Source organism: Emys orbicularis, chromosome 11 (genome assembly GCF_028017835.1).
Source record: "Emys orbicularis isolate rEmyOrb1 chromosome 11, rEmyOrb1.hap1, whole genome shotgun sequence".
Taxonomy (NCBI): domain Eukaryota; kingdom Metazoa; phylum Chordata; order Testudines; family Emydidae; genus Emys; species Emys orbicularis.
In genome coordinates, this window is record NC_088693.1 from 30,001 (window position 1) to 56,442 (window position 26,442).

A 26,442-nucleotide genomic window follows, 5' to 3' on the forward strand; every position below is an offset into this window, starting at 1 on the left:
CAAAAAGGGGCTCTTGTAAGACTCATCAATAAGGCTTCTTAAGGCAAAATTCCAGTTTAAAAAAATGTAATGTCAACCCTGTACGTGCTTAGCCTAGTGACAGGTGTGTGCATGTTGCAGAATGGTTGGGGGATAGGGGGAAGAGAAATATGCCAACTATGCTAGTCCTGTTTTCTGTGACAAGAAATTGTTCTCTTTGAGTTTTGCTAAAGCCCCATGGAGTGGAAGGAAGGAACTTTACTGGTAAAGGAGCCAGTTACAACTGAGTGGCATGTGAAGTTCTTGGTGGAATGAGTGGCAGTCTTTCCTGTTAGACTAGAGTGGAAGGAAGGGTAGTTCATCTGCACACTGTGTGCTTAGTAAGAGCCACCACTTTTTCTAAGGCGACTGTCCCTCCATCCAGGACATCCTAAAAGCCTAAATGTAAATAAATCGTATGGCAGGACCCAAGTCACTACCTTTAAAGTGATGAGTTTGAACTAAAATTGGGGGTGGGGGCTGAAACAGCTGTTTCCTTGTAAATGCAACTAAATGGCATTCATGCCCCCAGGAATAGACAACCCTTCACTTTTCAACCAGGGCTGTTTAGAATGTAGTTTGAGCTGAACCTGAGTAGGATCCATTTCAGACAGCCCACCCCTGTCCTTGAGAGAGAACCATGCAAACACATTCCTGTTCTCTGGCTGTGGCAACCAACTGTTTAGGCTCCTGAGGACCAAAATACTTTAGTCTAACCCAAGTTACTTGATGCAGCACAAGGTTAACTAGATAAAATGTAATGGCCTGTGACATCCAGGCGGTCAGAATTAAACACTATGAAATCCGGGAAAAAGGAATGCAACTTTAAGTTTGGCTGAAAAATAAATTAAAACAAATATTTTCTTAGCTCAATTCCCAGATCCCAGTTGCTCTTCGACAAACTGAAAGCTATTCAATTCTGCTCCCTCTAATGCAGAACTGTTCCTTGTGTATTTTTTTGACAGTGTGACAGACAAGTGTGAAAAAGGCAGAAGACGACAGATAAGAGGAAGCTTGTGGCTTTGTTTCTTTAAGACAGTGTCCCTCAAACAACCAAGATGAATACAAATCTCGGCTGTTCACGTTTAATATAACAGTTTTTGATGTTAACTAACATCTTTAGGATGAGGTGCAAATCCCTTGGTACTGTAAGTGGTGATGTGTGATTTCAGTTTGTTTCTATGTAGGAATCAGTCAAGTGAAGTTCTTAAAAAAAATCTTTGCTACATGTCCTGCTGGCAAGTTGTAAACTCCCACCACATAACAAGTGCCTCTGGCTAATGGAATAAGGGTTCCTTCTCATCACCTAGTCCAGATGCTAGTGTGACTGTCCGTACTGGCAGCTGATTTGACACTGCAGCGTTTCTTCACAATCATGTTGATGTAGGCTTTCATGATCTTTATTATCTCTCCCACCTGGACAAAAAATGAAAGGATGGGTAGGCAGATTGAAAACATAGTAGTTAGGTGTACGAGGCACTTTGCAGAAAGACACAGTCACTGCCCTGAAGTGCTGGCAATAGATATGGGATACCAAAAGTGACAGATTGTGAGGGCATGGGATGAGGAATAATGGTGGGTTACAGCTCTGTGATTATGCAGTGACTCAATTTAGAAATGGACACAGCTTGGTAGGTCTAATGATTTTTTATAAATTACATTAAAAAACAATGTTTAAAACATTAACGTTTCCAAAGTCAGGAACTCAAAAGTATAGGAAATGAGGCCAAACTAAGGTTGCATGGGCAGGAACCTTAACCAAAAACAGGAAATGTAACAATACTTTACCCCTCCCTAACAAACCCCAGAATGATTACTTACATTACAGTAACTGTGGTTCTTTGAGATAAGCTGTCTACATGGATTCAACTTCTGTTCTTTCTGGGTGGACATGCACCCCATGAACTCAAAATCAGAGTCTTTTGGCCAGCAACATCCATTGGGGTCATGCTTGGGCCCCAGAGGACCTCATGCCCGAGGAATAAGGGCAGAGTGGCCAAACGGTCCCTCAGTTCCTTTGCCAATAAAAAATCCATACAGTATAGGATGCCATAGTAACAGGGAAGGAGGGCAGGTCATGGAATCCATGAGGACAAAACAACTCGAAGAACCACATTTATTGTAAGTAACCATTCCATCGTCTTCGAGTAACTGTTCAGATGGATTCCACTTCAGAGGACTAGCCAGCAGTTACCTCAGAGTCAGGAGGTTGGTTCTAGGAGTCCTATTTAAACAAAGATTGCGGAACAGTTCTACCAAGTGAGCATATGATCATTAAGCTTGAACCAGGGAATAGTGCTGGGTAATCCCCATGTAGCTGCCCTGCACATTTCTGAAATAGGGATACTTAGAGAAGCTGCCTGTGCCCCAGTGGAAGGGGCTCTAATCTGCATGGGTGGATCTAGTTTAGCTATGAAATCTTTCACATGATTTAATACAGTTAGATACCCATTCAGAAAATCTCTAGGTTAAAAGAACCCTTAACATATCAAAGGGTCTGCAGTTTGACTTCCCCCTGGTTTGAGTGAGTCTTTTGACGAAGAAAACTGGAAGGCGAATATACTTTTAAATATTGGAAACAACCTTAGGCAGGAACTTGAGGTGAGGCTTAAAAATCATCTTTATGGAGCACCATGTAAGATGGAGCAGACATAGGGCCTGAATTTTCCTCTTCTATGTTCCTGTACAAGTCACTCTAGCAGAGGTTTTTCTGCTATGTATCAAGATGTTCTGGACTTCATCTGAACAGCTTCTTTTGATGGTTGTTAACCAGCCAGCATCCAGGCTATCAGATGTAACAATGCTGGATCTGTGTATAAGATCTGAACTCTATTTTGCAAAACTACCTTGGGCAGAACAGATACTGACATTGTAGACTACGTTGACAGGTTCACCAAATCAGAGTACTAGAATCGTCTGGGCCATGTGGAGCCACCCAGATCATTAATGCTGAATCTTGTCTGTGTTTCCTCAGGACCCTTGATATTAATGGGATTGGCGAGTAGGTGTACATGAGCCCCAATATGTCCACGAAATGAGGAAGGTGTCTGTCGGTGAGCCTAGAACCCCCTTCTGGAGCAGAATGCAGGACATTTCTTATTCGGGTCTGTGGCACTGTGACGAAGTGGGGTTTTCCCCCTTGTTATGTTGTATGCGAGTCTTATTGTCTTGTATGAATACTGTGTGTACCTCAGTTTCCCATGTACTGCACCAATGCCTAGGTGGTGGGAATATGGGTGTGAGACATTTGCTGAGGCCTTCGGGGGTAGGTGAGGCTGTCCAGCTGCTTGCAAGTAAGCAATGGATGGTGCCCTTCGTAACCTGAGAACCAGGAGGGGGATGTGACCAGGTGACACTTTGCCCGGGAAGCAGGACAAAGACCGGGAGGAGGGGCAACGGGCGTGTTGGAGGCCAGGCAGCTGGGTCCAGGACAGTCTGTGGTTGGAGACTCGAAGAGGGGGGGAGTTCAGGCCCGGGGTTACCTCAAGATGGACTTTGCTGAAAGTCACTGATTTCTATGCTAACAAGATCTGTTCTATACTGTGTACCTGTCGACTAATAAACCTTCTGTTTTACTCGCTGGCTGAGAGTCATGGCTGACTACAGAGTTGGGGTGCTGGGCCCTCTGGCTTCCCCAGGGGTCCCATCCAGGTGGACCCACTGCATGAAGCGCATGGTGAGAATAGGGGTGCTGAATGCTCGGAGGTCAGACCCAGGAAAGCCTTAGCTGAGGAGGCCTTTTGCCCTGGAAAGCATGCCCTGAGGGGAGTCACGCTACCCCAGAGTCCTGGCTGGCTTCATACACAGTAGTCCAGGAGCACTGGGCCTATGACTCCATGAGAGGCACATAAGCCTATTTTGGGGCATCCCAGCGCTGAAAGATATTCTACAGAATTGAGTCTTTGACTGTGTGTGTGGTTGTCTGTAAATTGTCTGAGGAGCTGATCTGATCTGCTAGGGCATTTTGCAAACCTGGAAGACGGAGCACTGCTGGTGTGATTTGATGACTAATGCACTAATCTCAGAGATGAATGGCTTCTTGGCATAGAGGTGATCACCATGCTCCTCCCTGCCTACTGACATACTACACAGCCATTGTGCTGTACATCATCACTTGGATCCCTATAATAAGGGTCGAAATGCTGTGTTTGCTAGATATATGTCTCTGAGCTCCAGGACATTTATATGGAGAGGAGCTTCCTGGGAGAACCAGAGAAGCCTTGATTAGTCTAGATGAGTTTCTCACACAAGTACGGAAGCATCCATCAGCATCTAGGTAGATCATAGAAGAAGAAAACAGAACTGCATTGCGCAACGGAAGAGGGTCCTTCCAGTAATCTACTAAGGAGAGGACTATTCGCAGGACTCTCACCTTCATGTCTATGTGATGCCATTCTTGCATGGAGTGTAGGTGAAGTCTGGCATGCTGTGTGACCTAAGTGCAGAAGGCCATGTGACCAGACGTCTGAGGCATTCTCTTACAGACATCTCTGGATGAGCTGGTACATGACTGATGCGATGTACCATGGTCTGAAACCTATAAACTCTTGGTGATTTTGAATAAAACATGGCTCCTATGAACTGTATCCTTTGTGTCAGCGACAGTGTGGATCTTTCTCTGCCAATTTTGAGTCCTAGCTTCTTCCTCAGTGGTTCCAACATTTTCTGAGGATTGTAATAGTGAGAGCCCTGTCTGGTGGAGCTTTGGCAGTCTGCTTAGGGTGTCTTCTGTCTCATCTTACTAGGCACCAGGGAGGGTGCTATGTTCATCCTGGGAACGATGTGCCTTGCAACTCCTTTCTGGTGAGTTCTTGATTCCTCTGTGCTACTCTGTAGCCGAGAGGCTTGCTCTCTTTGATAAAGAATAAGCCCGGGAGCTCTACATAAAATTATGGCTCATGGGAGCACTAGTCAAGAGTGACTGAGCAGGCTTGACAGGATTTTTGGCCTCAGGCTCTGAAGAGGCCCTCAATGGAGCACTCAAAAAGAAAGAGACGGGCTTCCCTGGACTGCTGTGTCCTTTTGGAAAAGGAGCAGCAGATTGAACACTGCCAGGGATCTTTCCCTTGCCAAGGCAGAACCTAACGTGTCTATCAATGATAGATACAGCAGCTTCACAAGAGGGACAAATTTTAAATTCCAGGGATCTAGCCTCAGCCATAGCAACTAAGCATCGTTACCACAGGTTACCCCCACCAATGTAAAAATCAGATTTTTTTTGCCAACAGGCATTACATTACAACTATTAACTACAGAAACTAAAACACACGAGCCTAATAATTAATTGTACAGTGCGCAGAGTCAATGGACCCGGTAAGGGTTCTATCTCACTGTCACAATCAGTAAGAAGGAGCCAATGGATGGTTTGTCCTGCTCTGCCCTTTATGCCCTCAGGTGGGAGAGGAAGGGGAGCACAAGATGATGTATGGCAAAGGTGCAGCCCCAATTTTTAAATCTGCAGGTCTGGATAGCTTGCATCAAAGAGTTTTTAAAAAGCTGGCTTAGGCACTCGCTGGACCATTAATGGTGATTTAAAATAAGTTTTGGAACATAGGAAGTCGCAGAGGACCTGCAGAAAGCTAATGTTGTGCTAATATTTAAAAAGGGTAAACGGGATGACCTGGGTAATTATAAGCCTGTCAGTCTGATATCAATTCCAGACAAGGTAATTAATCGGCTGATATGGGACTCGATTAATAAAGAACTAAAGGAGGGTAATGTAATTAATGCCAATCAAATTGATTTTATGGAAAAGAGACTGTTAAAGTAACTTCATTTTTTAAAATGAGATTACGAATTTGGCTGATAAAGGTAATAGTGTTAATGTAATGGACATCTGTCAAGCATTTGACTTGGTACCACATGACGTTTTGAGTATAAAACTAGAAAGACATAAAATTAACATAGCACATATTAAATGGATTAAAAGCTGGCTAACTGATAGGTCTCAAAATGAAATTGTAAATGGGGAATCATCAATAAACTGATGTGTTTCTAGTGGGGTTCCACAGGAATCAGTTGCTGGCCTTATGCTATATAACATTTAGATCAATGACCTGGAAGAAAATATAAAATCATCACTGATAAGTTTGCAGATGACACAAAAACTGGGGGAGTGGTCAATATTGAAGAGGACAGGTCACCGATGCAGTGCGATCTGGCTCACTCGGCAAGCTGGGTACATGTATACATCTAGGAACAAAGACTGTCGGCCATACTTACAGGATGGGGGGCTCTATCCTGGGAAAGAGGGACTCTGAAAAATGGGGGTGTGTATGTGCACATGCATAATCAGCTGAACAGGAACTATCAGTGCGATGCTGTGGCCAAAAGGACTAATGTGAACCTTATATGCATAAACAGGGGAATCTCTAGTAGGGGCAGAAAGGTTATTTTTCCTCTGTATTTGGCACTGGTGCGACTGCTGCTGGAATACAGTGTCCAGTTCTGGTGTCCACAAGTCATGAAGGATGTTGTTAAATTGGAGAGGGTACAGAGAAGACCGCAAGAATTTGCCTTATAGTGATTGATTTAAGTTGTTCAATCTATTTAGTTTAACAAAGAGATGGTTAAGAGGTGACTTGATTAGTGTCTTTAAGCACCTACATGGGGAACACATATTGGATAATGGGATTTTCTATCTAGCAGAGAAAGGTGTACCATCATTCAATGGCTGGAAGATGAAGCTAGACAAATTCAGATTGGAATAAGGCATAAACCAGGGGTTCTCAAACTGCGGGTCGGGACCGCTCAGGGGGTCGCGTGGTTATTACATGGGGGGGGGGGGTCATGAGCTGTCAGCCTCCACCCCAAACCCTGTTTTGCCTCCAGCATTTACAATGGTATTAAATATATAAAAAGGTGTTTTTAATTTGTAAGGGGGTCACACTCAGAGGCTTGCTATATGAAAGGGGTCACCAGTACAAAAGTTTGAGAAGCACTGGCATAAACTTTTAACAGTGAAGATAACCAACCACTGGAACAATATACCAAGGGTTCAGGTGGATTTGCCATCACTGGGAATTTTAAAGTCAAGACTGGATGTTTTTCCAAAAGATCTGCTCTAGTAATTTTTGTGTGGCAGTTCTATGCGCTGTGTTATACAGGAGGTCAAACTAGATGATCATACTGGCCCCTTCTGGCTTGAATCTATGAATCAGTAGACAATGCTGGACAAAAAATCTGAACTTGAGTGCATGTGCACCCAGAAGGAACAGCAGTGAATCCACATGGATCATGGCCTGAAGAATCTGAGATTTATACTTATCACAACTCCAATTTATACAGTCTCACAGATCTCACTGTGGTTTGTGCCAGCATCATTACTACTCAGATTCCTTGCAGGTGATCAGTATTATATCCCATTCAACATAAAAGTTAAAAGAGGAATATGGTACTTTGATTTGCCTGAAAGATTCTGGAAAGCAGAAATCCAAGGATTTTAAAAACATTAAACTTCTCTTCAGTTTCCCCAAAATGTATCTGTCTTCACGCTCCACCTTGTGCTACAAACGGCTTACAGAGGTCTGACGCACTGATTTCCCTGAGGGACCACTCAGGGCAGGGATTCAAGGGAGCAGAATTAAGGTCACATGATTCTGTTGGAAGGGAAGTGTCACCTTACTGCTGCATTTCTACAATTCATGTTCTATTGGTTATTACTGCACTAATAGTCTTGTAGAGGTGATGTATGGTCACCGTAACTCTGCATTATTTTCCCATGTGAGTTGTTTTAATTGGCTTTTCACATTCTGAAAGGGCATGAGAAGCATGGGGGACCAGGGAACACCCAAAACCATAAACTCCACATTAACAAAGTGTTTTGCATGTTAAATGAGGTTCAGCATGTTTTTTTCTTTCTTCAGGAAATGTTGGGCAGTGACATGGTTGAAAGGAAATCAAGCCCTCCTCCTCTCCTGCCCAGTTTCTACAGGAGGAGTTTTTTAATAAGGCAGGTCTCACTTGCAAAGTGCAAAGTTCAAATCTTTGTTTGGTTCTAGTAATTATTCAGAAATAATGGAACTCGTATAGTTACACTGTATGCACAGCAAGAACATCCTGTTACACATACCTGGGAGGTTTCAAAGAACATCTCTCGCTCATCCACTGTAATTTTGAAGGTATTGGGTTGCGGAGCTCCAAAGAAAACAATGTGCTCATACTGGAAAGTTTCCAGCGATTTAGGATCTCCCCGTTTGTATACAGACACATTCTCTGTACTGACTCCAAGCCAGAGATCATTCGGAAATCCACCCTCCTTACACTGTAGAGAACAAAAAACTCAGATTAACAGCAGTGCTCCAAATGGGAAATAAAACCTGGGGACACTCCTGCATTGCAGGTCTGAGGGCATGTCTACACTTTGAGCTGTGGGTGTAATTCCCAGTTTCTGGAGACATACCCATACTAGCTCTGATTGAGCTGGCAAGCTAAAAACAGCAGTGTAGGCCTGGCAGTGCAGGCAGAGGGAGGGGCTAGCCACCCCATGTACGTACCCATCCGGGATGGTATGCATGTACAAAGGGCAGCTAGGGCCTCCATAGCAGCACTGCTATTTTTAGCACACTAGCTCAGAGCTAGTGTGGATATGTCTCCTTGAGCTGGGACTTGCACCCCTAGCTCAAAGTGTAGACATATCCTGAGTCAAACCGTTGAGCAGAGGGGTTTGGAATGAACAGTGCAGAATATGTCTGAGCAGTCCCTCTGTACTCACTCATCTTTCCTTCTAATTCTGTAACCCTCCGAGGTAGATATCTTACTTGTTTAAGAAAGAATTAAAATGCATTTTTTTTAATCAAACAGTGCAGGGCCTGAGAGCTCTTGCTCCCTCTGGACACCACAGTACTCCTCCACCATAGGAGAAATGGGACTTCCGCAGGAGAATCCTACAGCATCTCCTGCTGGGAAGGTTTAGGAGTGAGCCGTGAGGTCCCTCACATCCAGTGCTCTCAACTATCTCATTCAGTGCCTTCTGCTGCGAGAAACAGGGAATAATTTATTTTCACAGTTAGAAATCTTTAACAGCAGCAATTCCTGCTCAGAAAAGCTTGGAGTGGGCCAGCTGCAAGATCCTCACAGCCAAAGCTCCTACCCCAATTTTCAGGGCTTCACATGTATGTGACACTACACCAAAATGCTGCTCAAGATTCCCTGGTTTCTGTGGCACTGCTGTCCTAAAGTCTGTGGCAAAATGAAAATTCTAGAGCAGCTTAAAACAAATGTGTAAATATTCATAAGCAGTTATTTTACTGAGGTAAATATTATGCTGAATAATGTAATGCATCATTGCCTGTATTATTTATTTAAAGGCCTTCTTTGGAGTGTCTCCCACTAGAAAGGATTGGGGCTTTTTTTCACAACAGGTGATGGAAAATCATCTCCCTCCCTGTTTTGTACCTTCCTTTCTCACACCAGCATCTTCACGGGCCAGGGAAGGTCCCAAGTTTTCTCTCTCTCTTTCAAAGTGGGAGTGCTCTGATGGCGGAATCACACCAAGTGCAGTCAGGCCAGGGCCGGCGCTTCCATTTAGGCAACCTAGGCGGTCGCCTAGGCACCAGAATTTTGGGGGGGGCAGCATTTTGCCGGCCTTGGCGGCAATTCGGCGGCGGGGGGGTCCTTCCATGCTCCAGGTCTTCGGCGGCAATTCTGCGGCAGGTCCTTCACTCGCTCCAGGACCCGCCGCCGAAGTGCCCCGAAGACCGGGAGCACGGAAGGACCCCCCCACCGCCGAATTGCCGACGACGACCGGGAGTGTGGAAGGACCCCCGCCTAGGGCGCCAAAAACCCTGGCGCCGCTCCTGAGTCAGGCAGAATGGAGCATGTTAACAAGAGTTTCTCTATGCTGTCCAGTGTAAAACACAACATTTTTCATTCCCAAGAATAACGCCTGCTTGGACAGTAGTTGTTATCTGAGTTTATATACCTCTCACCTCAACATCAAAGAGTGTTGAACCATAGCCTGGCCATTCCTTTACAATGGACATGTATTTCACCATAGCCTGGTGCTGAGACAGTCCCTGCAACTTGTTCCATTTCTGCACTATGCTGGCCCGAGCAGCTGAGAGCTCCTCCTTCACCCACATTTCCATCATCTGCTCTTCTTCCACCTTCTGCTTTTTTACTGAGCCAGTCTTGAAGCCACGTTTCAACGTTCCTTCCAGAAAGCTGGTCCGTCTCCTCTCCAGAGCATGACTGGTCGTGCCGCTACTCTTTGTTGACTGCAGGATTTTGGATTTTAGCCTGCTCACTGGGTAAATGCCATCAAGGGTCCAGGTGATTTTGGAATAGTCTCCATGAAGATACTGCAGCCTTAGGGCTGCCAGGTGCTGCAGTGTCTCCTCTGGGGCAGGAAAGTGCCCATCAATAAGACTTTCATGAGCCTGTAAATGTAAAAAACAAAACAAAAAAACCCTCCCTAATTTATGCCTTATCTGTCTATTTATGGTGCTCAACCTTGTGATATCTGCCGCAGCACCTAGCCAATCCCAGCACAGAAGTGCATAGAATCAGGATATCTGATTAGCCGTTACTGTAAGGAGGACAAATGAAATCAGAACAAATTAAAATAAATTAAAATAGAAAATGAAGGGTTAAAATCCAAGAGCATTTTATAGAACAACCTGGTATATGGATTGTGCCAGCTCTTTTTCAGACCCAAAGTCCAGAGTATGGTTAAGAGACCAGAGGCCTAGCTAATAGTGATTAGCTAAGAGAAAAGCAGAATAAACAAGATAACATTGCCTTTGCTAAGATATGCTTGGTCAGTAGAAATGCCAGATGTTGAAGCAATAACTGAATAATGATGTTTCATCCAATGTTTCAGATTGAACAAAGGATCCCTGTTCCTATTGTGTCAGTCTCTTCTGTAGGGAACGTTCTTCCCACAGATCCAACCTTGAGTTTATGAAAAATTGGCACATGTCAGTATAAAGATATGGCATCCTTCCACCTCTCTTCCAAGGGACTAATGCCCTGCCTTAAGACATAAAGGAGACAATCTGTATTGTCATATACTCTCACTGTTTCTTTGCTTTAACCCCTAGGAATGTACCTGTTGGACAATCAAAGGAGTGGCTCCATTCCTATGGACCCCAAATCAGAATTCAACATATATATATTTTATACTAATAACCTTTTATCAAAGTATTAATTAAATGTTAACCTGCTAACTTGAAACCATGGGCGGAGACATTATGTAACCTTTTAACCATTGGCTACTGTGCTATCTTGTCTTGCTGCAAAACCTATCCCGGGGTGTGGAACTGCCTACCCCGTCACTTTCCCCCGCCCATGGAAAATCTATATATTCCATTGTAATCAATTGATTGACAGTGTCTCTGAGCCTAATAAGCCAGGTGACACTCCCCCAGCGCTGTGTGTAATAAACTCCTATGCTTGACCTCTACACGGTGTGGATTTATGTCCTTCAGAAAACATTATGCCTCGTTTGCTCTTTCAGCCCTTTCCTCTTTATTTTGTTGGGAAATCCTGTTAAATGAAAGAGAGAAACAGGGAAGCTCAGAACCAGTGACTACTAACTACTTGTACTTGGCATGGCAAACACATGGGTCACAGAATGCAAGTCAGAAGTGAGGTTCTTACCCACGAAAGCTTATGCTCCCAATACTTCTGTTAGTCTTAAAGGTGCCACAGGACCCTCTGTTGCTTTTTACAGATTCAGACTAACACGGCTACCCCTCTGATACTACATACATAATATAACCAACACTAATACACAAAAAGCAAAGATATGAAAGTTAAGCCACCCAACAAAACATACCCTCTACTCCTCTACCATAGGCACACATCTTTACCACCACCATACCAAGCACTGCAAACGTAACTACCTGACCCTCACAAACTTCCCTTCTACACACACCAAGCCACCTACTCCAAATATTGTGCATGCACGCATGCATCAAACTGCATAAAAATTACTTGGTGTTAAAATTTCATAGTAATGGACAACCCATTTTTAGAGAAAAACAGAAAGAGGCGGTTACTTATCTGCAGCTGAATGTTCTTTAAGATGTGTGGTCCCCATTTGTATTCCCAATGTTGGGTGTGCAGGCACATCATGCACGAGAACCGGAAGATTTCAGTAGCAGTGTCCATTGACTTGCGCGTGCGTTGTGTGTTGCCTTGTGCTCCAAGTGAGGTTATAAGAGGTTGTGTGGGGTGATGCCCTCTTACCACTGATCAGCGTGGTCCACAGCAGAGGGGACAGTGAGCGGGTATTGGAATACAAATAGGGACCATGCATTTCGAAGAACCTCCAGTTACAGGTAAGTAACCTCCTCTTCTTTGAGTGATGGTCCCTATATGTATTCCAAATGTGGATGAGTATCAAGCAGTGATCAGATTGGAGGGGGGTGCGAGGATGCAAGAGATATCACCGTCTGCAGGATGGCACGGCCCACGGCCACATTTTCTGTCACTGTCTGGGCAATAGCATGATGGGTGGCAAAAGTATGCCTGGAGCGCCAGGTCGCTGCGCTGTATGTGTCATGCCAAGAGACGTCCGCCTGGAAGGTGGAAGTGGTCGTGTGTGCTCGTGTTGAGTGGGTTGTAATCCAGCCACACAGCAGAGTGTTAGACAGCACATAGCACTCTCTGATGCATGTAGAGACCCACTTTGATATGCACTGTGAAAAGAGGGCTTGGCCCCGTGCCTCTCTGCAGTGGCCACAAAGAGGCGTGGAGAGGCACAAAAGGCACGGGTTCTGTCGAGATAGAACACAAGTGCGTGGCGGACACCAAGTGAGTGCAGGATCCTGTCCACCGGAGTGGCGTGCGGATTAGGATGGAAATCTGGGAGGTGGATGGACTGGTTGAGGTGAAACTCCAAGACCACTTTCAGGAGAAACTTAGGGTGAAGGCATAAGGAAAACTTTTTCTGTATGAAAGACTGTATACTGGGGGGTCAGCCATCATGGAAGCCAATTTGATGACCAGCCTAGCAGAAGCAATGGCCACGAGAAAGATGACCTTCATGGATGGGTTGGAGAGGGAGCATGTGGCCAGGGGCTCGAAGGCGGAGGGTCTCATGAGGGCGGAGAGTACAAGATTGAGGTCCCAGGGGGGTGTAGGGTTAAGGATACGTGGGAAGATGTTCCTCAGCCCCTTCAGGAAGTGGGTGGTGTTAGAGTGGGTAAACACCGAGTGGCCATCCACTGGTGAGAGGAAAGCCGTAAGCATCACCAAATGGACCTGGACTGAGGTGAGGGTGAGGCCTGAGGCCTTAAGTTCTAGGAGGTAGTCCAGGACGGTGGGGACAGAGACGGCACCAAGGGGGAAGTGCTGACGTTGTGCCCAGGCGGTGAAGCATTTCCATTTTGCTGCATAGCCCGCTCGCGTGGAAGCTTGTCTGCTGTGCGTAAGCATGTGCCGCACAGTGTTGAACAGGTGTTGTCTATGTGCGAGCTCCTTCCAAAAACCAGGCCGTGAGGCGAAGCAGGCCTGGGCTGAGATGACAGACTCTGCCGCAGTCCTGGGCAAGGAAGTCCGGCAGCACAGGGAGGTGGCTTGTTGGGCAGGTGGAGAGTCTGAGTAGGTCTGGAAACCAAAACTGACACGGCCAGAACGAGGCTATTTGTAGGACTGTGGCCCAGTCACAGTGGATCTTGCACAGGACTTGGGAAAGGCGTAACAGATACCACCCTGCCATGGAAGGGGGATAGCATCACTCTGGGAATCGCGACCCCTTCTCCCCAAGGAGCAGTAGATCAGAAACTTACAGTTTTTACAAGTGGCCAAAAAGGTCCCAGCGAGGGGTACCCAAGCATGGCAGATGGAACAGAGAGTGGGGTCATGTAGCTCCTGTTTGTGTTTAAGGTACCAGGTTCGGCTGAGTGCATCTACCAGAGTGTTCTGCATACCCAGGAGGTCCACATGGGAGTGTGACAGTATACACTGGTTCCAGAGGAGGATGGACTCCTCACAGAGCGACCGGAACATGGTGCCCCCTTGCCTGTTTATGTAGGCCACTGCAGTTGTATTGTTGGAGAGGATTTGAGCATGGCAGCTAAGGGACCGCCCGCAGCTCCAGGACATTGATGTACATGTAGGCCTCGCACTGAGTCCAAGTCCCTTGGGCAGCATGCCCGTCCAGGTGGACACCCCAACCGGCTAGGGAGGCATCTGTGGTGAGGATGATGGTTGGGACGGGGGACATGAAGTGGGGTGCCTATCAGCACTGTGGAATCATAAAATATCAGGGTTGGAAGGGACCTCAGGAGGTCATCTAGTCCAACCCCCTGCTCAAAGCAGGACCAATCCCCAACTAAATCATCCCAGCCAGGGTTTTGTCAAGCTTGACCTTAAAAACCTCTAAGAAAGGAGATTCCACCACCTCCCTAGGTAACCCATTCCAGTGCTTCACCACCCTCCTAGTGAAAAAGTTTTTCCTAAACTTCCCCCACTGCAACTTAAGACCATTCCTCCTTGTTCTGTCATCTGCTACCACTGAGAACAGTCTAGATCCATCCTCTTTGGAACCCCCTTCCAGGTAGTTGAAAGCAGCTATCAAATCCCCCCTCATTCTTCTCTTCTGCAGACTAAACAATCCCAGTTCCCTCAGCCTCTCCTCATAAGTCATGTGCTCCAGCCCCCTAATCATTTTTGTTGCCCTCCGCTGGACTCTTTCCAATTTTTCCACCACCTGAGGGAGGCCCAGACCGATCGTGGGACAATCAATTTGGCGTCCAGGTGGTCGAAATGGGGTCTGCAGACCGATAGGAGCCACAGTTGTAGATAGCACGTGTAGGTGAGCATGTGGTGTCACATGGGTGCAAGCTGCCATGTGACTGAGGAGGCAGGGACAGCAGTGCAACGTGGTGCATGGGTTGCGGAGAAAGGCCTGAGCCACCACAGAATCCAGGCGGGCACCGATGATGTCTGTGTCGGGATGAGCACAGATTTCTCCTAATTGATACAGATGCCAAGAGTGGTGAGGAGAGAGTGAAGAGTGCAGACAGCCGATGTAGCCTCAGTGAGGGATGGCACAACCAGAAGTCATTCGTCTAGGCAGGGGAACACAGAGTACCTCAGTTGTCTCAGCTGAACTGCCATGATCACAAAACTTTCATCAAGACCCTTGGAGCCGTCGGGATGCAGGAGGGGAGAACTCTGAACTGGTAGTGGTTGCTGCCCACAGGAAAGCAAAGAAACTTGCAGTGAGCCGGATGGATGTCGATGTGAAAATACACGTCCATGTCAAAAGCTGCAAACCATGTTCCCTGGGGGAGGGAGATGATGATCAATGTGAGCATCACCATATGGAACTTGGTGTTCCCAATTAAGGGTTGAGTAGGTGGAGATTGAGTATAAGGCGGAGTCCTCCTCCCTTTTTTGGAATGAGAAAGTACGGGGAGTAGAAGCCCTTGCTGACAGTGAGACTGAGCACTGGTTCGATTGTGTCCTTTGAGGGGGGGGTGTCAGCCTCATGTTGCAGGAGGCTGCAATGAGAGGGACTCCTGGTAGGCATCCAGGGGGAGCCCCGGTGCGAAGGGAAGGCAAGGAATTTGATAGAGTAACCATGTCATACACTCTCTAGTACCCAATGGTCTATGGTGATCTTGCCCCAGTTGTGGGCAAACAGGACAAGATAGCCCCCAAAGGTGATTGGGGGAGCCAGGGGTGGTGACAGGGGGGCTCACAGCTCTCGACACACACGTCAGAATGGGGATCTGGTTGATGCCGTGGTAAGATGGAGAAAATGGTGGTGGCTGATGGTCATGGATGCTATGAACGAGGGTGCTGTCACCCGGGTTCCTGGTACTGGGGATAGGCGGCCTGGTATGATGCATAGGAGCATGCTTGGAAGGGTGGTTGCTGCTGTTTCCGACGGGGTGCTGGGATGTTGATTCCGAGAGACTGAAGTGTTGCTCTCGAGTCTTTCAGGGAGTGGAGGGACTCATCAGTCTTTGCCGAGAATAGCTTGTCCTCATCAAAGAGGAGGTCCTGCATGGTAGTCTGGACTTCCCTCAGGAAGCCAGAGGACTGCAGCCAGGACTTCCATTGCATGAAGACACTTGTGGCAAGGGAGTGGAATGTTGTATCTGCCACACCTATTGCAGCTTGGAGGCTCACCTTGGCAGTCAGGCAACCTTCCTCCACAAGGTCCTGGAAGAGCTGTTTGTCCTGCAGCAAGTCCTCCAGGAACTCTGCTAGCTTGGCATAGTTATTGACATCATACTTCGCTAGTAGAGACTGGTAATTGGAGATGCAGTGCTGTGGGCGGTGGAGAAGTTTACCATATGGCCCAGGAGGTCAAGGCGTTTCGCCACTCTATTGGGGGCGAGGGTGGTAGAAGCATGTGAATGCTGCTTTGCCTGTTCGGTCGCTGCGTGCACCACCACCGAAGGGGGGGGGGGGAGAGAGAAAGTCAGCCCCCTTGGATGGGACAAAGTACCGTCATTCTGCTCTCTTGGGTGGGGGGTACATGAGGCTGGCATGTGCCAAACTGTCCATGCAGGCTGGAGGATAGCATCATTAATGGCCAGTGTGATGGTCCCCTGGGCTAGAGAATGTCCAACAGTTGGTGTTGGTCCTGGACCTCCTCCAAGGGTATACCCAAGTCAATAGCAACCTGCTGCAGCTCAGGAGGCAGGCGGGGTAGCCAGGGGTGTAGTGCAGGGTGCCGGGGGTAGGGGGGGTAGCTCAGGGTACAGGGAAGGGATACCTAGGCGCTGTATGCAGTGAAGGGTGTAGCTCAGGGTGCAGTCAGGTGGTAGCTAGGGTTGTGTGCGGACAGGAGTGCAGGGAGGGGGGTAGGGAGGCTGCAGGGAGGGGGTAGCTAGGGGCTGTGAGGGGTGTAGCTCAGGGTGCAGGGAGGGGGTAGCTAGGGGTTGTGTGCGGGCAGGGGGTAGCTCAGGGTGCAGGGAGGGGGTAGCTAAGGGCTGTGTGCAGGCAGGGGGTAGCTCAGGGTGCAGGGAGGGGGTAGCTGGGGCTGTGTGCAGGCAGGGGGGTAGCTCAGGGTGCAGGCAGGGAGTAGCTAGGGCAGTGAACTGGTGACCCCTTTCACAGAGCAAGCCTCTGAGTGACACTCCCCTTATAAATTAAAAAGACTTTTTTATATATTTAACACCATTATAAATGATGGAGGCTGACAGCTCGCAACCCCTCCATGTAATAACTTGCGACCCCCTGAGGGGTCCTGACCCCCAGTTTGAGAACCCCTTAGCTAGGGGCTGTGTGCGCGCAGCGGGGGTAGCTCAGGGTGAAGGCAGGATGGTGCAGGCAGGGAGTAGCTAAGGGCTGTGTGCAGCCAGGGGGTAGCTTAGGGTGTAAGGAGGCAGTAGCTAGGGTGTGTGTGCAGGAAGAGGGGTAGCTCAGGGTGCAGGAAGAGGGTAGCTACGGGCTGTATGCAGGCAGGCAGTAGCTCAGGGTGCAGGGAGGGTGTAACTAGGGGCTGTGGGGAGGGGGAGAGGATAGCTCAGGGTGTAGGCAGGGGTACCTAGGGGCTTGTGCAGTGAGGGGGTGGAGCTCAGGGTGCAGGCAGGGGGGTAGCTAGGGGCTGTGTGCGGGCTGTGGGCAGCTCAGGGGGCAGGGAGAGGGGTAGCTAGGGGCTGTGTGTAGGCAGGGGGCAGCTCAGGGTACAGGGAGAGGGGTAGCTAGGGGCTAAGTGTGGGCAGGGAGTAGCTCAGGGTGCAGGGAAGGGATAGCTAGGGGCTGTGTGGGCAGGGGGGTAGCTCAGGGTACAGAGGTGGGGCTTGGGGCTGTGTGCAGGCAGGGGGTAGCTAGGGGCTGTGTGCGGGCAGGAGGGTAGCTCAAGGTGCAGGCAGGGGGCAGCTAGGAGGCGTGTGGAGGCAGGAGGTAGTGCAGGAGGCAGGTGTGGGTAGCCAGGGATGTAGCGTAGGGTGCAGGCAGGGGGGTTTGGGGCTCTGTAGGGGTAGAGGGGTAGCTCAGGGTACAGGGAAGCCATAGCTAGGTGCTGTATGTGGTGAGGGGTGTAGTTCAGGGTGCAGGGAGAGGGTAGCTAGGGGCTGTGAGGGGTGTAGCTCAGGGAGCAGGCATGGGGTAGCTAGGGGCTGTGAGGGGTGTAGCTCAGGGTGCAGGGAGTGGGTAGCTAGGGGTTTGTGCAGGCAGGGGGGTAGCTCAGGGTACAGGGAGGGGGTAGCTAAGGGCTGTGTGTGGGCAGGGTGTAGCTCAGGGTGCAGGCAGGGAGTAGCTAGGGCAAGGAACTGGTGACTCCTTTCACAGAGCAAGCCTCTGAGTGCGACTCCCCTTATACATTAAAAACACTTTTTTATATATTTAACACCATTACAAATGCTGGATGCAAAGTGGGGTTTGAGGTGGAGGCTGACAGCTCTCGACCCCCCCCCCCCCATGTAATAACTCGCGACCCCCTGAGAGGTCCTGACCCCCAGTTTGAGAACCCCTTAGCTAGGGGCTGTGTGCGCACAGCGGAGGTAGCTCAGGGTGAAGGCAGGGGTAGCTAGGGGCTGTGTGCAGGCAGGGGTTAGCTTAGGGTGTAGGGAGGAGGTAGCTAGGGTGTGTGTGCGGGAAGAGGGGTAGCTCAAGGTGCAGGAAGAGGGTAGCTAGGGGCTGTGTGCGGGCTGGGGGTAGCTCAGGGCGCAGGGAGAGGGGTAGCTAGGGGCTGTGTGCAGGCAGGGGGCAGCTCAGGGTGCAGGGAGGGGGTAGCTAGGGGCTGTGTGCGGACTACAGCCTGGAGATTGGGTACCCTATCAACTATTAACTGGGAGGCTCACCCCAGTCTGGAACCCAGCCGGTTCTGGCCAGTGGGAGGACAAAAGGCTGAGGAGAGGATGTCCGTGACCTGACCAGCCGGTTCTGGAAAGTGGAACCAAAGGATGGAAGAGAGAGGGCCAAGGGGGCCTGTTTACATGGGACTGAAGACAAAGGATGGAGGGGCTGTTGGGGAAGGTGATAGCTGATGATTGGCTGGAAGGAGGGGGCTGCTGGACTGGGGACAGCTGAGATGGATGGTGCTGAGACTTCCTAGACCCAAGGGCCTTGAGAACTTCTTGTGCTGGGTTCAGATGTTCAATAAATTCTTCTGTTTTACGCTGGCTGAGAGTCACTGCAGTCTAGAGATCGGGCTGGCATTGCTCCCTTTGGGTGTGGAGGCCCCGGGGGTTCAGAGCGAGTTGATTCCCTGAGGGGCTCCACGGCAGAGACAGGCATGCTGGAGGCTCAGAGGTGCAGTCCCAGGAGGCGGCAGGGCCAAAAGGCCTAGTCCCGGAGAGAGAGTACAACTCTCACAGAGGGCTATCACACTGAAGGGGATTACTCACAGGGGCTATACAGAGCCGAGAGGGCACAGGGCCTGTGAGTCTGTGACTACAACAGACAAGAGCGTTCTTGTAGTCAGACTACGAGCACAGAGGAACAAGGATTCTGATTCCGACCATGTGGCGGTAAGAGGGAACTGAAGGAGTGTCGCCCGCAGGGCCTCTTATAACCTCGCCTGGAGCACGAGACAATGCACGACCCACTTGCGAATCAATAGACACTGCTACTGAAAACTTCTGGCTCTAGTTCATGGCACACATGCACACCCCGCATTTTGGAATACATATAGGGACTGTCACTCGAAGAAGAATCTATGGCTCATTTTAGGATGTGGCATTCAAAAGTTATCACATTACGTACAGACAGACAGAGAAATGCCATCAAGTTGAGTGTATGGCCTGGCAAGCTTGGCCAACTATCTTATGCTCCCCTGTCTTCATTCAAAGATGTCAGTCTGTGGGAGCTGCTGTCTGGGTGATGCACAAATGCTCCACACCATTCTGTCATTTTGGGTCAATCAGCCAGTTTTTAAATCTACAGGACAGTGTTTTATCTAAGGCATTTGTATTATTTTTTCAAATTAAGATTCTTTGAGACACTATCAATTGGTTTCTGAAATCTACAGCTGCACGACACTGAACACTGTCTACTGCACGACACAGCTCAAGATAAGGGTGTGCATATAAAGGCTGTCTTTGTACCCCCAATCAGTGGGGCTGTTTCACACTGGGCTGGTCCCTGGTGTAACAGAGCAGCCTGAAGAATGCCCTACTCTGCACCAGCTTTCAACAGCCCATTATGGCAGTTGAGTATCAGCAGGGAAGGGCCATCCAAACTATACTTCATTTTCCACATGCTGGTGGCAGGGAGAGGTGACTTGGGAGCCATTATAGCAACTCACACTACCTTATTCTATTCCAGTTTGTATACTACTGTGGAAGCAGAGAAAGAACTGACAAGAAGGGGATTCAATGCATGACAGTTCGTTAGCAAGAGTCAGGCTAACTGTAACCCTAATAACGCGAGATTTGTAGAAGCGAGGATTGTGTGAGGCGAGTGGGAAAGAACTGTGTGAGAAGTTGTTGCGACCTTGTGTAGATAATGTGTAGAAAATATTGTATGTAGACTAGAGGCAAAACAAGTGAGAAAAATAAGATATCAAGATGGCCTATGTATAAACAAAATGCAGCTGTTGCTTATTATTGTCTGTAATGAAAGGTATAAAGGTTTGCTGTAATTGTTTACCTGTAGAGAGACCTGTTTAGCTCTCTCCCTCTATGCAATTGATAGAGAGAAAATAAAGTATCTGACTTGCTGTACCCAAACAAAAAGTGAGAACTCTGTTATTCTCTGACACTACCCTCATCACCATAGTATCTGAACACCTTCCAAAAGTGCATTATATGTGACTAAAATCTGTCATGTGTTTTCTTTCTGTCATCCACTCCCTAGGAGGTGAAATGATTTGTTTTGGTAAGGTTAATACCAGGGGTCTCAAAGTCCCAGCCCGCGGGCCATGTGCGGCCTGAGAACCTCCCCAAAGTGGCACACAGGGCTCCAGAAATTTTGGGGTAGGGTCTCTTCCTTGTCCCCACCTGCCGCCCCGGGCGCTCTCTCCCCCAGGCGATTTAAAATGGCTCGGGGCCCCGCCCACCACCAGCAGCGCAGTGGAGCTGAGTGGCTTCCTGTGTGCTCGCTTCACGTGGCTGCCGGCCCCTCCCTGCAGCCCTGGGGCGGGGCGGTGCTGTGCCTCCGCGCACTGCCCCCGCCCCAAGTGCTCCTGTGGCCAATGGGAAGCTGCGGAGGCGGTGCCTGGAGGCAGCAGTGCACGTAGGCCCCCCAGCCCGCCCCACCTTGGAGCCCCAGGTAAGTGCCGCACACCCCCCAGAGCCTGCACCCCCTCCCCCTTCCCACACACCCCCTCCCACCCCCTCCCCCAGCCCAGAGCCTGCACCCAGCACACAAACTTCATCCCAGAGCCTGCACCCCAGACCCCCTCCCCCACTCAACCTCCCTCCCAGAGCTCAACCTCTCATCCCTTCTGCACCCAAACTCCCTCCCAGAGCCTGCACCCCAATCCCCTACCCCAGACCTCCTCCCCCACCCAAACTCCCTCCCAGAGCCTTAGGCAGGTGGGGGGCGGAGTTTGGGGGGGCAGGTTCTGGGAGGCATGAGTGACATTATTAGCCCGCTGCGAGGATTTGAGGACTGGCACTTGCCCTAAGGTAAACTGAGTTTGAGACCCTTGGTTTATACAAACTGCTGTGCATTTTATTAGTGATAATAATTAGTGATAATAAGGTCATGGTACATATGGCCCTTGGAGCATCAGTCGGTGTGATCCGCTACACTGTGGAGATCATCCCCTGGCTGGCTCAGTATCCACAAGTAACAAAATCTAGCCCATGATCTAGTAGCGTATGCCTTTGTCTATTCACTTTTTTATTATATTTTTATAAAAAAAAGCAATCAAATGTGTCCAGCCACATTTAATTTTTGCAATCCCCAGTTGTGCTTTTGGCTTGCAGTTCTGTTGTCCTCATCAAATTTATTTCATTATTTTGCTAGAGAGAGAAGTTTGACAAGAATCTGACTGAGGACAGGAATTGCTGGCATCATTCTCCTTTCTTTTCTTCCTACCTCTTTTCTCCTCTTTACTTCCTAGTACTACTATTCTGTTCCAGAAAAGCTGTTCTGTACCTCTATACAGTGCAGCCCAGCCAATGAACTAAGGCAGCAGGCTCCCTTCCTAACTTCTATCCCTAGCTACACAATCATGAAAGGAAACTTCCTCTTCTCCCAACAATGTGACCCAATTGCTTGCCAGAAAGGCATGAACTCTCCTCTCCCCAGCCTTGCCCACACTTGACATGAATGTAAACTCCCCTCTTCTCTACTTATAGCTACCTGCCCATACATCCTTAGAAATCTCCTCCCCCTTACACATCTTACCTGCTCAAACATGAAGGCAAATTCCACCCCCTCTCTGGGAACATTCTCAATATCCAAGAAGCAATAGAGTTTAAAATACAGCTGCCACTGTCCTTCCTCCTCCTCTTCCTCGGAGCCAGCCAGTCTGTAAAGCAGATGAGAGAAGGAAAAAAAACTGGTGAGCATTCTGATAATGAGTCATCCTCAATCCCACTGTATAATGCAAGGCTATGGCCAGGAGAGAACAAACAACTTCTTGATTTGCCAGGACAGTCCATGAGTGTAATGGACCTTCCTGTAGCTGCCTCCTCATGTGGGATATTGACTCAGAAACCTGTGAGGATATGAAGTGCACTAGAACTTAACCGTGTTCTTAGAATGACGATTCCAGGTAAAGAAGCAAGGTGGAGCCATGCCATGTCACAGAATATTCCTAATTTTTAATTTTTTTGTTTCTTTAAGATAATTTTGTGCTAGTGAGGTGCTTGTTTGGTGACCAAAGTTCTATTTGTATCTGCAAAACAGATATAGAACAGACAATGGTAATGTCAGCTTCCTCCACATCACCCTCTGCCTGTATGCCTTACTCCTGTCCTGGAGGGACCACCACAAGGGGTAAGTGTCCACTCAAGTTTTTAACCTCTCTTCTGAGATGGATAACAAGGAAACAATTATTAGTTCTGGGTGTGATGTGGACATTCGTCCACCATACACTGGACTGAGCACCATAAATCACTACTGACCTATACCAGGTTGAAGCCAACAACCATTCGATCAAATAATAGTTTAAGGGGAAGTGCGCTTGCACATGCTGCTTTTGGGTGCAATTACCACAGGCACCTCTTGTGCAAATGGTCAGGTGTCTAAATAGCTATTTATAACTGCAAATACCTGATTAGCAGGGATCATAGTAATGCTTAGTACTTATGTACAGTATCACTTTTCAGGTTCAGCGAGCCTGACCAATATTATCCACCCACATTACACATAAAAGTTAACCCACCCCAGTAATCCTGTCACCCACTTCTTATAGATAAAAGAAAAAGCTATCATGCAGAAACACCTCCCTCTGGGAGTCTGTGACGTTCTATGCCTCGTGGGAACACCCTATGCCCCCATGTTCATCCTTATAATATGATTGTGTGGCATCTGCTGCACCTGGCTAGAGCAGGCCTGTTCCTCTGGGTTCAGCCACACAGCAGCCAAGCTGAGAGGTGAAAAGAGAGAAGGTTCAGGTGCAGGAATTGACCATTGTCCAGGCGGCTCAGCAGTGGCCACGGTGCAGCCATAGCCAGGTCTATAAGTGTGTCGAACCACTGCTTGCGAGGCCACGCCATGGCGATCATAATGACTCGCGCTTTGTCCCTTTTGATTTTTGACAGGACCCTGCTGATCAGCAGAATCAGCAGGAACATGTACATCAAGTCCCCCGCCCACGACAGGAGAAAGGCATCGGAGAGGGCGCCCGTGTCGAGGCCTTGGAGAGAGCAGAACTGATGACACTTCCTATTCTGTCTGGCAGCGAACAGATCCACTCGGGGAGCCCCCCACTTCTGGAAGACCATCCGGGCGACCTCTGGGTGGAGTGACCACCTGTGGTGAGAGAAAAAGGACCTGCTGAGATGATCCGCCAGCGTGTTCCGGATGCCTGGGAGATGCAAGCCTCCAGGTGAATTGCATGCTGGATGCAAAAGTCCCACAGACAAAGTGCTTCCTGACAGGAGGGACGACGATGAGCGAGCACCCCCGCCTGTTGACACAGAACATCAAGGCCATGTTGTCCGTCAACACCTGCACTACTTGACTGGACAATTGTGGCAGGAAGACTTGGCAGGCTAGGCGGATGGCCCTGAGCTCCCTGACCTTTACATGTCCTCCGGAGACCATGTCCCTTGGGTTTGCAGCGTACCAAGATGTACTCCCCAACTAAGGTTGGAGGCATCCGATATCAGGGAGACACATGGGTCAGGGATTCTGGAACGGCACTCCTTCCAGCACCACCCTTGGGTTGGTCCACCACTGCAGAGAGTTAAGTACCTTCGGTGGGATTGTGATGACAATGTCCAGATGATCCCTGGATGGGGAATAGACTGTGGTTAGCCACAGTTGAAGCAGCTGCAGCCTGAGCCTCGCATGGCAGATGACATGGCACTGGAGTTGCTAGTGTTGGCACCGTGGCGCTGGCGGCCTTGGTCTGCAGGAACAGTTGTCGCTGCCGTCTCCTTAGGAGGTACCAATGGTGCCATGGTGGAGGCAGGCAACTTAGAGCTGTTAGCCTCAGCACTGGAGTGGTGGGTGCCGGCGGTGGCCGCCCTGCGGATGGTGCCGGAGGTGCCGTCAGCACCGAGGAGAGCAATCTCATCAGCGACTGTTTTTTGCTGGTCTGCTCTCTTTGGGATGAGGAAGAAGGCCATTTTTTCACTGGTCCTTTGGATTTTGGGGACCTTGATGGCGAGGGAACCAGTGACCCGCGCCGGGAAGGGGGTTCTTGTCCTGGGTCAGAGGCTGGTCTCAAGGACTTCTCCATTAATATGAGTTTAAGCCTCAGGTCCCTGTCTTCAGTTTGCTGCAAAGGGCACATTTCTGGGGAACATGGGATTCACCCAGACAGTGAACACATTGAGTGTGTCCATCTGACACTGGCATCACTTCTCTGCACATAGTGCATCGCCTAAAGCCTGGTGAACCTGGCATTATCACAAACTAGAATTAACTATACTATGGGGTAAAATAAGAATTTTTTTTTTCAAAATGGGGAAGTAAGCTAATAAACAAAACCTAACTACTAGAAAGCTACTAAAACTCACTAACTATGTAGCATATCTGAATTAAACTACAGGTTTTCATTGGGACTGCGGAGCTCCGTCTCAGGCTGGGGATGGCTGAGAATGAACTAAGGAGTCCAGGTCACGCGCATGATACTTCAACTGCCAACGGTGCACGAGGCAGGCACTGCGCATGTGCGACCTGTACGGGCACTGCTGTAAAATTCTCTGAGTGAAGGTGCAGGGACACACCAACACCTGGAGTGGAGCACCCACAGGGACATCTCTCAAAGAAGAAGAATTTGTTCCAGTACCTTTCCAGGTATTGAAATTAGGCTGACTGGTCTATAATTCCCCAAGTCCTCTTCCTTTCCCTTTTTAAAGGTAGGTACTATGTTTGCTCTTCTCCAATCTTCTGGGACCTCACCCATCCACCACGAATTCTCAAAGATAATTGTTAACAGTTCCAAGATTGTTTCAGCTAGTTCCTTAAGTACCCTAGGATGAATTTCATCAGGCCCTGACGACTTGAATACATTCAACTTATTGAAATATTCTTTAACCTGTTCCTTTCCTATTTTGTCTTGCATTTCTTTCCCCCTTGTTGTTAATATTAATTGTGTGGAGTATCTAGTCACCATTAACCTTTCTAATGAAGACTGAAGCAAAAAAAGCATTGAACACCTCCGCTTTTCTTGATGTCATCAGTTATTAACTCTCCTTCCCTGCTAAGTAGAGGACCTACATTTTCCTTCATCTTTCTTGTGCATATCCTTTCTAATTTTGTCTCTACATACTGCTGCTACTCTTTGTACTCCTCCTTAGTAATAAATTCATGTTTCCACTTTCTGTAGAATTCCTTTTTTATTTTCAGGTCATTAACGAGCTCCTGATGGTGCCATATTGGCCTCTTCTTATTCTGCCTATATTTCCTTCGGATTGGGCTAGTTTGGACTTGTGACTTTCATATTGTCTCCTGGAGAAACTGCCAGCTCTCCTGAACTCCTTATTCCCTTAGATTTTCTTCCCATGGGGCCTTACCTACCAATTTTCTGAGTTTGTTAAAGTGCATTGTCCTCATTCTGCTGCTCTCACTCCTTCCTTTCCTTATAATAATGAAATCTCTCATTTCATGGTCACTTTCACTCAAATTGCCTTCCACCTTCAGATTCGCTACCAATTCCTCCCTATTGGTCAGAATCAAGTCTAAAATGGCTGTCTCCCTGGTTACTTTCTCCACTTTCTGGAACAAAAATTTGCTCCCAATACATTCTAAGAACTTACTGGACATTTTGTGTTTTGCCATGTGACTTTTCAACAGATATCTGGATAGTTCAAATCTCCCATTACTCCCAGGTCCTGTGTTTTGGATATTTCTGTTATTTGTTCTAGAAATACCTTATCCACCTCCTCTTCCTGATTTAGTGGGTAGAGGTCCAGAGTCACACTTTAATTGTGCTTCAATATCAAA

The 26,442-nt window shown here is 48.4% G+C and overlaps 1 protein-coding gene across 1 annotated transcript in view; it reads right to left on the reverse strand.

The window, feature by feature from the left end:
- Window positions 1-1,320: 1,320 nt before the first annotated feature.
- Window positions 1,321-26,442, reverse strand: part of LOC135885744 (unconventional myosin-X-like) — a 208,624-nt gene continuing 183,502 nt past the window's right edge. The window contains exons 38-41 of the mRNA XM_065413650.1: window positions 22,228-22,351; window positions 9,948-10,397; window positions 8,090-8,281; window positions 1,321-1,434 (exon numbers count right to left, since the gene is read on the reverse strand). Coding sequence (XP_065269722.1) covers window positions 1,321-1,434; window positions 8,090-8,281; window positions 9,948-10,397; window positions 22,228-22,351 — 880 coding nt within the window. The remainder of the gene's footprint in view (window positions 1,435-8,089; window positions 8,282-9,947; window positions 10,398-22,227; window positions 22,352-26,442) is intronic.